General features: G+C 37.5%; 1 protein-coding gene across 2 annotated transcripts in view; it reads left to right on the top strand.

Annotated features, from left to right (window-relative positions):
• Nucleotides 1-16,902, top strand: part of RNGTT (RNA guanylyltransferase and 5'-phosphatase) — a 132,426-nt gene that overhangs the window by 23,535 nt on the left and 91,989 nt on the right. For both annotated transcript variants that reach the window (XM_088138398.1, XM_007421783.4), the window contains exons 6-7: nucleotides 841-1,093; nucleotides 16,615-16,724. In XM_088138398.1, coding sequence (XP_087994524.1) covers nucleotides 841-1,093; nucleotides 16,615-16,724 — 363 coding nt within the window. The remainder of the gene's footprint in view (nucleotides 1-840; nucleotides 1,094-16,614; nucleotides 16,725-16,902) is intronic.

Here is a 16,902-nt window from a genome sequence, read left to right as displayed (position 1 = left end):
TGCCTTTACTAAGTGATGGGGTTACATGATGTTGCACTTTACAGCCGCATTGCTTAGTGACAGAATATCCAATCCAATTGCTATTGTAACCTGAGGACTACCTGTACAAATGAAATTAAATGTGTTGGTGATGATGATGATGATGATGATGATGATGTTTATTTCCTGATTGTTTTTATCTTGACTATTTCTTGTAAGCTGCTCAAAGACTCATTATTTATTTACTAATTAACTACATGTATATGCTGCTCAACTCCCAGCAATTCTGGGCAGTTTACAAATTATTTGTTTATGCATTGTTCAAGTTGGGCAGCCAATTAATTAAATAAATAAAACTCAAATATAGATGTCAGAATATTAAAACAATAACAAATATGTAATTTAGTAATAGGTGCTTCTTTATTAATCCATTAAATCAATAACAAGACAATATGCTTTTTTAGGGTATAATAATTTTAGATACCTAAAATTTATTGAAGTTAAGAAACATTTTTGGAGTCTGCAGGCCATAAATTACTTTGGTGCTTGTATACATTATTGAATGAAAAGCTAAGCTTCAGTTAAAGGTTAGTGAAAATGAAATAGTATTTTTTCCCCTCCGAGTTCATGGGCCCCCTGATATCTGTTCATAGCCCCCAGGGAAGCCTAGGTTAAGAACCCTTGCTATATAGCATTTTGCAGTGTAATAAGACCTGCTGTGAAGTTTTATGGAAGCCAGTTGGGAATATTCTATGCTGCCCCTTGGCTCTCCCACTGGTGCATGATCTTGGATTTTTGGAGCTGTTTCTGAATTTTTCTTTTCATGCTTACGTTCACTCACATAGTTTCACTTTGTTGCAGTATCGAAGCTTCTGTGGCTACTTTTGCTCAAGCCAGGCCACCTGGTATCTACAAAGGTGACTATTTGAAAGAACTCTTCCGTCGTTATGGTGATGCAGCTGATGCACCAGCACCACCTCCTTTACCAGAATGGTGCTTTGAGGAAGATGATGAAGAAGGGGAGGAAGATAACTACAAACTGGGAACTCCAGAATCAGAAGCTTGCTCATCAACTTCCTTTTCTGGCAGAAGGAGAAAAGAACACTTGAAACTGGTAATGATGATCTAAAATTTAATATAGTATGTTCTTGAACTTGTTTTAAGTATGTTGTTGTGATTACTTTTTTTGTGTGTGCCTTCAAGTCAGTTTTGATTCCTGGCGACTGCCTGGACGAGTCCCAGCAGTTTTCTTGGTGTATATGTTAAGGCACTAGATTAGAAACCAGAAAACTGTGAATTCTAGTACTGCCTTAGGCATGAAGCCAGCTGAGTGATCTTGAGCCAATCACTCTTTCTTGGCCCTAGAAAGAAAACATTGGCAAACCACTTCTGGAAATGTTGTCAGTATTAATAGAGTATGTTAAATTTAAGCTAATCAGAACCTGATAAATTACCTACAGTTTCATAAAATTAGCATTCTTGTTCCCCAATTTAGTACATGCTGTACTAAAACCAGAGTTGCTGCTGAAATATGGAATTAAAATAAGAATAACCTCGCTTGTATAGAGCATTGCCAGAATACAGGTAGTGGAATTAGCATGTAAGATGTCTGTGTTGTTTAAGGTACCAAAATTTGGATTAACCACACATTCTCTTCTAGATGCTAGGTAGAGCCTAAAATGGGAGATAGGATGGGATTTCATTTTGATAGAAGGAAAAAAAAGTCAAAAGTTTTGAGCTCTTTGGGTTTCAGCTATAATGTCTTGGAGTGTGGTATTTTTCTAGTGGTGCTAGATAAGTCCCTGATGGGTAAGGCACTTGTAGTAGCGTACTGAATTTAGGGTTCAGGATTGGAAGGCACCTGGTAAAATATTTATTTAGTTAATTACATTTAGAATGCTGCCAGACTCCAAACAACTCTGGGTAACTTCCACTTTAAAAAATAAATAAACATATGATAAAAAGAAAAAGATCATGCACATTCAGAAGAAACAAACACAACATACCAAAGAAAAACTAATAGGAGCTTAACAACCAGCCTACCCACAGGCCTGGGAAAACAGCCAAATTTTCAAAGAGTTTTGGAACATTATAAGGGCATTTCAAAACTTAGGATGTTCTAAATAGCTGTTTTGGTTGTTTGTCCTGCTTTGCATCCCATATTCAATATATTTTTTTTCCTTTTTCCTTTCTTTATCAGCCATAAACAATTCTATTCTAAAAGCCTAATAATAAATAAATAAATAAAGCCCTCACACCTATGATAAACTAATGCAAACTTATATAATATTGTATTGTATTGTATTATATATTATATATATATAATATAGTTGAGGCTTTATTACAAATATTTCTAATATTTACATCTGATTTTCTGCCGTTAACAGGTTGTAATTTGTCCCTTCTTGAATTTTTATTTTAAAGTAGAATATAGACAATGTATACAACTATTAATGAAACACAGTGAATTAAGATAATCTAATCATAACAAGCATTTCCCCTTGAGAACAAACCTTCTCAGAATGTAAGTATTGGCCATGGTATGAAAAATACTTATGTTTAATAAAAAAAGCTAGGAAGCAAGATGGAAGCTAGGGTAAGAATCTTTCTTTTTGACATATTATTATATTACAGATTGCTTTATATCTAAGGGAGTTTTCAAGCTGTTGTCACTGTTTTCTGAAATGGTATACTCCCAAGAAAAAGTAAGTTGGTCCTCAGAGGAAGTTTAACTGGTTTGTCTTAATTTATCATGGGTAAATCTGCATTGGGGCATGCAGCCAGGAAATTTAATGTAAGAAGATACTTAGTAAAAAATATGACTTTCAGTGATGGGTAGTTCTGCTTCACAGGTTCTAAATATTTAACACTGCTAGATATTTAGTTCTTACAATAGCTACCATGACAGTAGGAAACTGCAATGATGGCAAACAAAGCATATTGCACACAGCTATTTGGTTTGAGTGACTTGATGAATAAGGGAGGACAATTTTTTACTTCTCCCCCCTAAAATGCAGTATTTATATTTTCGAGCTGTGATTTTGATTCATTCACTTTGCCTCCAACCTCAGAACAGAAATCAAAAGACACAGTTGGAAAGAAACTACTTGATCGTCCATTAAAAAAAAGGCTAATAGTCCAAATAATCATAATAATTAAAATTGCAGTTCAAAGGTCAAAATATTTGAAAGAACAAAATAGCTTGGTTGATTAATTTAACTCAGTTTTACAGCTTTTCAAGCACTGTCTTTATCCTGGGGAGGGAATAGGAATGCAGTTGCATGCTTATCAAAGTAACAGCTGAGAAACATGTTAACTGAAGGTGAAATCTCATAAGTTATTTTTATTCTGTATACAGTGCATTCAGAAAGTATTCAGACCCCCTTCACTATTTTCAATTTTGTTATCTTGCAGCCTGATACTACAATTGTTCAATTTCATTTTTTTCTCATTAATCTACACTCAGTACCCCATATTGACAAAGTGAAAACAGAATTTTAGAAATGTCTGTAAATTTATTAAAAAGGAAAAACTGAAATATCACATTGGCATAAATATTCAGACCCTTTACTCGGTACTTTGTTGAAGCACCTTTGGCAGCAATTACAGCCTCAAGTCTTTTTCGGTATGACACGACAAGCTTTGCACACCTGGATTGGGGGATTTTCTGCCAGTCTTCTTTGCAAATCTTCTCAAGCTCAGTCAGGTTGGATGGGGACTGTCAGTGGACAGCCATTTTCAGGTCTCTCCAGAGATGTTCAATAGGGTTCAAGTCAGGGCTCTGGCTGGGCCACTCTAGGACATTCACAGAGTTGTCCCTAAGCCATTGCTGTGTTGTCTTGGCTGTGTGCTTAGGATTGTTGTCATGTTGGAAGGTGAACCTTCAGCCCAATCTGAGGTCCTGAGCGTTGTGGAACAGGTTTTCATTGAGGAGATCTCTGTCCTTTGCTCCGTTCAGCTTTTCCTCAACCCTGACAGTCTCCCAGTCCCTGCTGCTGAAAAACACCCCCACAGCATGATGCTGCCACCACCATGCTTCACTGTTGAGATGGTATTGGGCAGGTGATGAGCAGTGCCTGGTGTCCTCCAGACATAACGTTTAGAATTGAGGCCAAACAGTTCAATCTTGGTTTCATCAGACCAGAGAATCTTGTTCCTCACAGTCTGAGAGTCCTTCAGGTGCTATTTTGCAAACTCCAAGTGGGCTTTCATGTGTTTTGCACTGAGGAGAGGCTTCTGTCTAGCCATTCTGCCATAAAGCCCAGATCGGTGGAGGGCTGCAGTGATGGTTGTCCTTCTGGACCTTTGTCCCATCCCCACATAGGATCTCTGGAGCTCAGTCAGAGTGTCCATCGGGTTTTTGGTCACCTCTCTTACTGAGGCTCTTCTCCCCAATTGCTCAGTTTGGCCGGGCGACCAGCTCTTGGAAGAGTCTTGGTTGCGCCAAACTTCTTCCATTTGAGAATTATGGAGGCCACTGTGCTCTTGGGAACCTTCAGTGCAGCAGAACTTTTTTTGTAGCCTTCCCCAGATCTGTGCCTTGCAATAATCCTGTCTCTGAGCTCTGCAAGTAGTTCCTTTGACCTCATGGCTTTTGCTCTGGTACAGCATGCACTGTCAGCTGTGAGGCCTTCTATAGAGAGGAATGTACCTTTCCAAATCATGTCCAATCAATTTAATTTACCACAGGTGGACTCCAATCAAGGTGTAGAAACAGCTCAGCTCAAGAGAAATGGAAGGCACCTGAGCTAAATTTCCTGATGTTGTGGCAAAGGGTCTGAATACTTATGCCAATGTGATATTTCAGTTTTTCCTTTTTAATAAGTTTACAGACATTTCTAAAATTCTGTTTTCACTTTGTCATTATGAGGTAGTGAGTGTAGATTAATGAGAAAAAAAATGAATTTGAACTATTGTAGTATCAGGTTGCAACATAACAAAATTGAAAATAGTGAAGGGGGTCTGAATACTTTCCGAATGCACTGTATGTATACGGTATATCTGAGCTTGAAGATAGTGTGGCTTAACAGGTAAAATGTGTATCTCTTTTGTTTAAAGCAACTTTACCTCTTACATGTTTTCCTAAAATCAGCATTATAGGGCAGCTTTATAGAAAAAGCAGTATTCATTTTCATTGTTAGAAATATCAATTAAAACTTGATATGGTTTCAGTTTAGATCAATTTTAGGTATAAACTGCAGCCTGTAATTACTTTACTTAGTATGATTCCATTGTGATTTATGCAGGAAGTATAATGAGGGGAAAGAGGACACGTCACCCAGAATCTTAGGAGGTATTTCTGTACATTGTACATCATTTACTTTTTTTTACAGAAGGATGTATAATCACTAGGTTGTGAATTTGTTAATATGAAGCCAGTCATACTTCCCACCATATCTTTTCTCTCTAGATTTAAAGTGTGTCATGGCAGCTTCCTTGATTTTTTGTCTACAATATCCCATATTGCTAGTATAATGTAATAAAACTTTCTCAATCTTCCATATTAGCTGGGGATGATGAGAGTTGTCATCCAGCACATATTTAGGGCTCTGGACAGAAAAAACATAATCAAAAGTAGTGCTGTGCAAAATACTTTGCATTCAAAAACTTTTAAGGAAGAAATCCTGTTTTGAGTTTAAAATGCCTTCTATTGAGTTCACAAGAGATGTTCATAGCTTACCAGAAGTATTTCGATACTGATCTGACCATTCTGAGTCCGAAACAACTCCATTGTGAGCTTGAAGCAGTCCCATTTCAGATTCAAATGTTGGTTTGAATATGTATGAATTATTCCAGAAGTGTTTTGATGAGTTTTATACACACACCAGGTGTGGAAAATGGAAAATAAAAAGTTGCATTCATCCAGTATCATTTAGAAAAGACATGAAATTTTAGAAATCTTTTAAAAGATTTAGCTGCTTCATACATTTCAGGGGAGGAGCATTCTGGAACATAGGTGATCTAATGGAGAAAGAGCATCTTGTATCTATGTCTTTATTTGTAATCAGTGATCAACAAAATTATAAAAACACACACAATAATACTATGTCATGTTTACATCATCTGTTGCCTCATTTACATGGTGGCTACTCAGTATTTGGCTATTGTGTAGGTAATGGAATGTTTTGTGTTTGAAAGATGAAAGTTGACATAAAACCCATCTGTTTTGCCAGGATCTTGGCATAGGAGGGCAAAATATAACTTTTACAGAGATCCAAGAAAGCACAGTATAATAGAATATGCTGTATTGTTTCGCTTTCCCCAGATTCACATGGGCAAGTGCGCTCAGCTAATGGGGTTTTACACTATCTACCCTGCAAAAGTGCAGAAGGGAGAACGTTGTGCCTAGCCTTAAAAATTCTTTTCTCAATCTGGGGAAGGTAAGTGTACTTAGATAATTTGCAGGTTCCCAAGTAGATTTTGCAGCCCATGATCTCCTACTCTGAGATCCTATTAACCTTGTTTTGGTATTCCATATCATTTAAAGAAGAATCATTTTTGAAGAATAATCTTTTTAGTCTGTTCATAACCAATGGATGTAAGAAATTCTACCACAAGTCCATAAGACATTAATGTTGGTTCAGTTGCTGTTTTTGAATTCATGGAATGGTCATCAGCCAGAGCTAAGGATAATAAATCTGTGGGGAAAATGGCTCTCAAACTGATCATCTGCTTCCAAACTCTCATTTTGATTTGAGGCATCTCAGTCTTAAGTCAAGAGTGGTACATTAGGTATGTCACCGAGGGGTGGGGACCTCATGAATTTTGTTGGCACTGCATCTTCTTTTGTTTTTGTTTGCATAAGTTGTCACTTGGATGGATGCTATATTAAATTTGGGCCAAGAGTTTGGCCTCAAAATGTTTTAAAGTAGCTGCTGTTTATTCTCCTCCCATTAGTGAAAAAGAAACTCCTAATGGCCATTGAAGTTTTTAATGCCATTTGGTTGACATATTTGTGGTGTGCTTTCCAGAATGAAATACTGATCTAAAAGAATTTATAAGTATGGGCCTCAATGATCCCTCTTTGTAGTTTTGCTTTTTTGGCATATACTAAACTCCTTGGAAATCAGTGACTAGCCTATCTTACTGTTCTTTTGAGTACAGTGGAAATATGTGAGAAGATGGCTGCATCATCCTTGTACAAGAATATGGGAATCCTGCAATTTTGGAAATACGGATATCTGGGTTGTCTAAAGTATCTGCCATAGAATTAATATAGAATTAAATAGGGCAGGGACCAAAATATATCTCTGCCTCTCTCCTCTCTATATTTATCATTTTTAGAGCAGCTGTTGTGGACTGCATCTCACTATTAAAGATTTATTAAACTTCTGAATCAGGGAAAGGAAATCCTATAAATTGATGCATTTTTAAGATTTTCCAATAAGATGATGCTGGATATAGACTCAAAGGTAAATTTTAAATTAAGGAAAGCCACATATAAGGCAGACTTTAATTTATGCATAATGCTTTCTATTAAATGATGTAAAGCAGTAGTGTGATATATGGTTTGATGCCCTGTTCTAAATCTTTATTCATTTCTAGTTATACCATTAAAGTGCATCCAGTCTTGGAGGTTTGGGTTTATATGTTTAGCATATAATTTGCTTACTACACTTAAAAGCCTAATAGGTCTATAGTTACCCAGACTCTCTTGTTATCTTTTTTGCATATTGGGACTATTATTGCACCCCTCCCCTCCCCAAAAAATCTTTGGTGATGTGTCCTGTTTGGTCAGTGAAAGTGAATAGGATCAGACTGGATTTGCCCCAAAGAAATATATGAAAAATAATATCATATATATTTTGAATGCTATTGGAACAATTAATCAGCAAAATAAGAAAGCTGATATGATTTTTCTTGATGTGAAGAAAGCTTTTGATACTTTGGAAAGGCTTTTAATCATTAATAAAACAAAGCTGAAATATTTTGAGACTTTCTTCTAGTAATGGTCAGAAATACCCTATTTGTACCAGTATCTTCAAATAGGGAGAATAGTTTGAAAGAAATGACAAAACCAGGATGAACACTCAGAGACATAACAAAATTTGAAAAGTTTGTAACAAAAATTCAAAATACCTGCTTGGCTTATTTGTAAGTTGTTACTGGAATATGATTCATAAACTAAACAAATTAAAGATTGTACTATTAAACAGATACAGAATCTAAACAGAACAATTGATAATGCAGCATTGGGAATACTGGTGGAATATAAATATTAAATTTACTGCAACTGTTAGAATTGGTACGGGATGATTTTTTGTTGGTATATTATACCAGTGTTGATTGCCGAAGTCGGTTGTTCATATTCAAAATCTGCTGGAAATGCAATAATCAGGTTGGATCATTTTGGTGGCAATGTCATAAAGCTCAACAATCTTGGAAGATGATTCATCCTAGAATGAAACAAATCTTAAATATATTTTCTTTCCTGCCAGCTATTTTTCTGTTAAGCATTACTAAGCTTTAATATTCCTACAAAGCACACACAGTTGGCTTTGGATATAATAACAGCTGCTTTGATATTTTATCCTTACTGAAAATTAAACATAATTCCTTTTTTAGAACAATGGCAAACTAAGCTGTGAGAGTATGCATTATTGTCAAAAAATAATTTTGTAGTTAAAAACAAGTCTGATACTGAATTTAATTTAATCTGGAAACCATTTATAGTCAGTGCACAGACTTATGCCACATCTGAAGCTTGCGTCTTGCTTAATGTAAGGCTTTAAAATGTCAGATTTTGTCTGATTCATTATAATAAGAATAGGCTTTCTCAGATTAATAATAAATTAATATAAGATCACCTTTAAATGCAGTACTAATCTAATGTCACACTGAAAATTCTTGGTCAATTTTACAACATGAATGTAAATCTCTTCTATTTTTTTCTTTTACTTGATTTTCCTCTTTTTTCTTTGTTGTGGTTTCAAATATCTGTTAGATAAAATGTTTTTTAAAAGGTGAATAAAGAAGCTAACAGAGGGGCCCAACCATCTGGGTTCATTTTGGTTATTTCAGATAGGACAAAATTACTACCTGCTTCATTCCATGCCCTTAGGGGTTCTTACCAGTTTAACCATTTTTATCAAGGAAACTGATGGCCTACTAGACAGTTATTCATAGCTGGGTAATCCCTATTCAGCTTCATTTCAGAATCTGCCTACAAATTTTTGAAATGCTCTTCCCATGCTTGTCTAGGATTCTTGTTGGCTAGGTTCTCTGGGGAACTTAACCAAGATCATTTGTAGTGATTTGCCAAAAGAGAAAAGAATTCATCTTCTTGATTGACTGAATCAAAAACTTCCAGGCTTCTTAGATAGCCTTGCTTATTATTTCCTTCAGAAAATACTTGTATTGTTTTTTAAGATTTAACAGTCCTTGGAGTAAGGCCCTTGGGGGATTTTGTTTGTGAGCTATAGATGCAGCTCTAAATTTCCTTTAGAGCCACACACTTTCTTGATCAAACCACTGTGTCCACAAATAAGTAGTAAAGAGTATTTTCCAGTTCTCACCACAGACAGCAGGTTCTCCCCTGATCATCTCAATGATTGACCAGGTCTGTAATGCTGAAAGAAATGTGTCATGTGGTCACAAATTTGTTCAATGGTTGTACTGTATATCGTAACCAAAACTTTGAACCTGGCTCAATAGCCAATTGGCAGCCATTGCAGTTGCTTCACTGTGTTGCCGCATTTTGCATGGACTGCAGCTTTTAAACCCAATTCAAGGGTAACCCACTAAAGTTCATTACAGTAATGAAGTTAGCAGTGCATGAATGACAATAGCCAGCTGTCTCTATCTAGGAAAATGTGAGGTTTCTATACCAGATGAAGCTGTTAATAGAAACTTTTGACACAGAATTCATTTAACCATTTAATGAAGATGATTCAGGGACATTCCCCCTCCCCAAAATAACCTTAACCCTAGCCTGTTTCCCCCCCCCCCGAGGGAGTGCAACCCCATTTGAAATAGGCAACCCCCTTGCTATGCTTGTACCCAGGAGCTATTTGTCCATACGTTCTGTGTCTTGACAAGATTCAGTCTCAGTTTATTAACTCTTACCCATTTATTACTGTATCCAGATGCTGGTTCAGAATATATGTAGCCTTTCCTGATTCAGATGTTATGGAAAAGTAGATTGATGACTGTCCCCAGCAACTTCATATAGTTGTTAAATAGTATTGGGAATAAAATAATGCCTTATATCCCATAGCATAATTGCCAAGGGGAAGCACAATCACTTAGTGCTATTCTCTGAGACTATCCCTGCAAGTAGCAAAAAGCTGCTAAGAGAACAAATAGGATCAAGTAGGCTCAACAGAGTCACTCTATATGTCTTTCTGGCAAAGCCATCAATCAAAGCTACCATGGCTGATTCCTAAAACAAGACTTGAACTCAAACTGAAAAGGGTCAAGATGATTTGGTATCCTCTAAAAAGTCTGCAAGTATATAGACACCATCCTGTTGAATCCCTGTTTCAAAAAGAAATATTTGTGAGTAGACAGTAATTGCTGACATCCTAGATCCAAGGAGGGCTTTGGCAACTGTCTTATTCTTATGGATGCTGTTCAGTTTGTGCAGCTTTAACCTGGAGATAAAAAAATTGTTATGATAACCAGTTCCAGGCTTTTCTGGCTATAGGCTGATTGGGTGGAAATGCTATGAGATAATTTAGTGGGAACTGTAGCCAGGGGTGATTATATATGTTTTAATAACTATTTCTGGAGAAAGTTGGCCATTATACACTTGCTTTAGTTATATTAGCATAATATACAGCTAGGTTCAGGTCGGGACATAGTATGGAGATAGTGCTTGATGATGTAGTGGAGTTGGAATGGTGGAAGGTGCAACCATCCTGGTTTTTCTTGATCTCTTAGTAGCTTTCAGTACAATTAATTTTGGTATACTTCTGGACTGACTGCAGGGAGTGGTGGTTCTCCTTTCTCCATGGCCAGCCCAACTGATGTTAGTTGGAGAAGAGAAGTTGAGCCTGATGCCCCTGATTTGTGGGGTGCTTCAAGCCTTGATGCTCTTGCCTCTCCTGTTTAATATCTACATGAAACCTCTGAGTCAGGACATCTGATGTATCATAAATGTGCTGATGACTCTCAAGTTGTATAGCTTGACCCTGGGCAAGCCCAAGAAATGCTGTTGAAGTCATGTCCCAATGCCTGGAAGCTGACAGTTTGAATGGGGAGGAACAAGCTCAAGCTGAACCTGGCAAGACTGAGTGGCTGTGGGTGCTTTGGCCACCTGATGCTGGAGATCTTCTATCTTTGATCCTGAAAGGGGTCATGCTATCCCATTTGGGCCTGCTACACAATCTACAGTCCTTTTGGACTCACAGCATGGCAGCTGTGGTGAGGAGTGCCTTTCAACAGATGATTTTGTCCATCAGTTGCACACTTTCCTGGACTGGGAAGTCCTTTTTATGGTCACTCATGACTTTGTCACCTCATGGACAGATTATTGCAATATACTCTATGTGGAGCTGCTTTTGAAGATTGTTCAGAAGCTGTAGCTGGTTCAGAATGCAGCAGCATGAGCAGTAATGAGCAGGCCACATCATGCCCGTTTAGCCCCCATGTTTTATGAGGTGCATTGGTTACCAGTAGACTTCTGAGTGCAATTGAAAGTGCTGGTTGTCACCTTTAAAGTTCTACATGGTATAGGGCCTAGTTACTTAAGGAACCATTTGTTTCCTGTGGTTTTTGCCTATATAGTATGATCTGATACAGTTGGCTGATTCTGGGTCCCATTGACTAAACAATACTATCTAGCAGGACCCAGGAACAGACCTTCTCTGTTATTATGTGTGTCCTCTGAAACAGCATGCCCCTGGAGATTTGTGTGATCCTTACTGTACCACTTTAAAAGAGCATTGAAAACGTATCTCTTTCCCCAGAAGAGTATGTGTTAGTATAGTTGTGTGTGTTATGTGCACATCCAGGTTTGGCTTGTGGTCATTCACTTGTGCACATACAGCCTGTTGAGGCATGCAGATCTCACAGCCCTCTCCTGCTCTCTACCTGGGTTTCCAGATAGATGGATCTAGAGTGTATGAAACACACAGCCTTGGTCAATAGCCAGAAAATATTTAGGAACACACACAAATCAACTGAATACTGGGGTCCATAAGGTTCTGATGAAATACATGGAGACCTGATGAATTCAAAGTTGCAGCAAAACTTCACTGGATATTCCTTCTGTCTCTCTCTCACCCACATGCTCATCCCCACTTGCCACCATCCTTCTCAACTAGGCTGTCTGTGTACTACTAGCTAGAGGGATGGAAGCTACCAAGTCTGGATCCAGAACAACTCCAAGAGTGGGTGGGCTTCCCTTTTATCCTCTAAAGCCCTTGCTTTGCTGATTCACAAGTCTGGTAGCTGTTGATGGGATTAGGATTTTTTTCCTGTGGTCAGTGCCCACCTCCCCCAGGCTCCTTTGACTGTCTTCTGATAACATTTCTCCTTTGATCCTTAATAACTTGATTCTTTCTCATCTAACTCATGAAAGGGTCTTTTGACAAGATTCCTACCTTTTGTCCTCTCTGCATACATGCCTTCTCTGTTTTTAGATTATGGCAACTTCAGCCTAGTTTCACATTTTCACACAACCCAGTCTCAGGTTCTCGTATGTGGGACTTTATTTATTTATTTATTTATTTATTTATTAATTACATTTTTCAACCGCCCATCTCCTCCCAATGGGGGAACTCTGGGCGATTCACAACAAACATTAAAAACATAAAATATATAAATACATAAAACCTTAATTATAAACATTACTAAAAAGGAGAAGGAGAGTCCAAGAGGGTGAAAAATCTGAGGCTGAAGGCAGAAGGCCTCTATGGGGCTAGCCATCCCCATGTTTGAGGTATTCCCACCCCACCCCAGGCCAGGTGGCAGAACCAGGTCTTCAAAGCCTTATGGAAGGCCAGGAGTGTGGGGACCAATCGCGCCTCCAGGGGCAGAATGTTCCAAAGAGCAGGGGCTACCGCAGAGAAGGCCTGCCTTCTGGACCCCGCCAGTCGAAGTTCTTTCACCAAAGGGGTCCGAAGCATGCCCTCTCTGTGTGATCGGGTGGGACTTTATGTCTATTCTGGTGGGAGATAGAATTTGATTGTTGTTCCCTCTGGGTGATGCTATGTCTTGGGCTTTATTGTTAACTTTATAGTTCTTGTGTATGTCAAGCTGCCCAGAACAGTTGGGTGGTCTAGAAAATAATAAACTTGTATAAACTTGATAAGTGAAAATAATAAACTTGTATAAAGTTGATAAGTGAATAAATAAGCAAGCATTCTAGACTGGCCATATGATTAATGGTTGCTTTTGTGATTGGTGGCTAAATATTGAAACTGGGTGACAAATAAATAGTTCAGGTTTTGCCACTCCTGCCAGTTTTTGCCTCCAAAGGACCATTCTCCTACCAAATATGATGTACCACGGTAGGGTCATTTGCTGCTCAGTATTCCGTCCCTGCCCAGCCTGATGTGAACTATCTTCCACACATCAACAACCCCCCAACCTGATTCAGCACTCCATATGCATATCTCCCTAGGATTGAAAATCAGAGCCAGAGAGTGAATTTCCAATCTCTGCTTCCCTGTAGGGCTCTTCTTGGAAATGCTTATGCTCCACCTCCATGGTGTTCCCTTTCGTCTAGCCCTGATGCTGGGAATGTGCAATTTTAGCAGTGGCATGTTGCATGCTTTATACTTGAGCAACCTGGGTTGGAAGATGCATAGCTGGGGCAGAGCAGTCTTCCTTAACATGTTCATCTGTTGCCTCTGGATAGTTGGCTGCAGTGCCAGCTGTGTATGCCTCCATCCTGCATGGCATCTACAAAGCACAGCCAGCAGAACAGCATTAGCCCCTGTACCAGACTGTGGCATGAAGTTCCTCTAACTCCTATGGAGCTGCCCTTATGTTGACCAGGCAGCATAAATGTAATCCCAGCCTTGATGCTGTATGCCCAAACCTGTGGGCCAGAGATAGTTTTGGCTACTCACTTCATTCCTTGCTAGTTTCTTTTTTATTAAGACTGGTTTTTTTCCCTATTTTCTGTTTCTATTATTTTTCCATTAAGATTCTTTCATGGTATCGACTTCTTTTCATCCCCAGCGATATATGCTGAAAGAAGTGTTAATTCAAGCAAGAATTTCTAGCTAGGGACACTGATTTCAGTTACATGGCTTTGCATCCTCTTCTGTACTAAGATTTATTAGTTGTTCCATTCTTCTACAGAAATCAATCCACAATTGTCATCAAGTGGGTATTCAAAAGGAATCTGCAACATGTGATATATCTGTTTGCCCTAATCATGTTTTATGAAGAAGGTTGAGCTGGGACTTTCTTGCTAGAATTAACTGAATTAAGCCAAGCTAAAATTATTTGGTTTCAGTTTAGCAAAATGTGTGAACTCAGCCAATGTGTCTTCTGTTTTCTGCTCATGTCTTTACTTGAATTCTGACTTGGTCCTGTACATTAGAGACCAGAATAGAAGGAAATCCCCTTGAAAGCTTGCTGTTCTTAGGCGAAACAGAGTCATTAAACTCACCTGTCATTCATCATTAACTAGGCCAACATAAACTGTTCATAAGCTGTTATTTCATCATTTGTTCTTGCAAGCATCTGTAGAATTACCTTCTGGTAGAACTGGTGAATTATATTATTGTTATATTGGATAGTGAAAAATGATCAATTACAATTGATGAAAGGTGACCTAACAATACTATAAATGAGAAAATAAATGGGCATGCAACTAAACACTTTTGCTGGTTGCTAAGGTCTGGAGACTTAATTACAAGGCAGTGCCAGGCTCTTGTATGGTTTATTTGGTTTTCATTTAGTATGTTGTGGTTTGTTAGCCATGGTTTATTACTTAAAGTAGGACTCCATCAGTTGTGAATCAACACATAATTTGTTAAATAAATTGTGGCTTAGCATGTTGTGTGAACCCAGCCTACTTGTTGCTGTTTTTGAAAATCATTTGACTACTCAAAAGGTGATAATTGGTAGAGTTTATCCAGTACTTACATTAATTAATTTCTGAGTTCAATTAAAATGTATTATTGCCTTTAAACAAAAGACATTATAGTATCAGATTAATCTGAGGGACCACTTGCTTTCACATGAGGTTGGCAAGGGAAACTCTGTTTTAAATAACTTGCACAAGCACATAAATATGCTGAATGGTAAATATGGGAGAGAGCCACCTTTGTCATGACACATTCTGTCTCAGATTATAAGATGGCTTCCCTCCCTTATGGCTTTTAAATGTTTTGACACATTTATGATTTGACTGCATCTTAAATTATAATGTTTCTTATTTTGCCTGGCTCTGTGCTTGTTGATTAAATTCCATGCTTAGTGGCTTCATTTTTTAATGTCTGATTTATGTGTGACAGTTTTCATCCCAATTATGCCCTCCTCAACAAGTTCCATATGAGCTGGAAAGTAAAATGGCTGAATAAATGGAAGCTAAAATATCTTTTCTCCATTTGATTGATTGATTGATTGATTGATTGATTGATTGAATGAATGTATATGGCTGATCATCTTGAACATGGTTGCTCTGGTGGTGTACAATAAATCAGAAAGCAAAATAAATATAATTATAATCCATATACCCTATAAACAACTGTGTACAGTAGTTTTATATACATAAAACATTTCAGGGGTTAAAGATGATATTTGCTAACATTATACTATATGTAACTTTTGAAACTTCTAGTCAGTGTTATTTGAATTAAAACATTGCTCATAGTAGATAATTCAAGCTTCAGGTGAATAATTTACCCAACTCTAATTTTTTAATCATTGTCTGAGGTTAGTAAGGATGGTAATCAATTTAGACAGATATGGAACTGAGTATTTCTGTCACTGAAGCTCAGGTTGCCAGAATCTCATGGCTAACTGACTTAATTTTGAGATTCTAAAATGTGCTTCTTGTCTTCTAATCAATAACACATAGTTTCTCTGATTCCCATTTATTTATTCCTATTATTCCTGTTCTTTTTGGTTCACCGTTTTCTTCAATTCTCTGTCTTTCTTTCTTTCTCTTCTGCATTTAGGAACCTACTCAGAAGGAAATTTTCTATTACTTTAAGCAAGCAACTTTCCCTGTGTCTTTAGATTGTTACTTCTGATCCTAGATGTCCAGTTGAGCCATAATGATTAGTAGCTATTACAGTCTTTTTCCTCCATGGGTATATTTAGTGATCATCTTATGATAGTGACTTCTTTAGATTAACTATGCATTGTGATTGGGTAGAAGATTAGGTTTTGATTAAATCATTCTTCTGCATTAGAAGTGAAGAGATGGCAAACATTTATAATGTTTGTTAATTTCTTTCTCTTATTCTAAATTTGCAAGGTGGATGGGCTCAGTTATAGTGGTGATGGGTGCACCATTGGAAGATCTGAAAGTTCAGGTTAGGGGCTCATGGAGAAAATCTATGTGGTCGCTAAGAGTCGATACTGATTTGATGGCACATAATCGATTCAATCAATCAATTCTAAGCTTAAAACTAAGTTCACTAAATGTTGAAATCTTGATAAATTTGAAATCATTCTGAGTGTTGCTGATAGTATTCTAAAATTGTTATGTTCTTTGTTACATTTTAGGGTGCAGTGTTTTTGGAAGGAATATCAGTTAAACGTGTAATTCAAGTGACAACTCAACCAAAGCTAGGAGAAATCCAACTTAAATGCCAACAATTTTGTGGCTGGAAAGGGTACGTGAATGTTATTTTTAAAATGTAGTTTGAATATTCTGTAACTAAGCTAAACAAAGTGGTGCCCTCGTGATGTTCTGGACTTTAACTCCCATAAATCCCTTCGTCAACATGGGCAATATCTAAGGATTTTGGGAGTTGCTTAGACCTGATCTGTAAATGAGGACCTGTATCTTAC

Source organism: Python bivittatus, unplaced genomic scaffold (genome assembly GCF_059951505.1).
Source record: "Python bivittatus isolate LINGU-HERP-01145 unplaced genomic scaffold, Pbiv_v1 ctg000020_np1212, whole genome shotgun sequence".
In the NCBI taxonomy this organism is placed as follows: domain Eukaryota; kingdom Metazoa; phylum Chordata; class Lepidosauria; order Squamata; family Pythonidae; genus Python; species Python bivittatus.
Note: the sequence above shows the minus strand (reverse complement) of the source record. Positions and strands in the feature narration are given on the sequence as shown.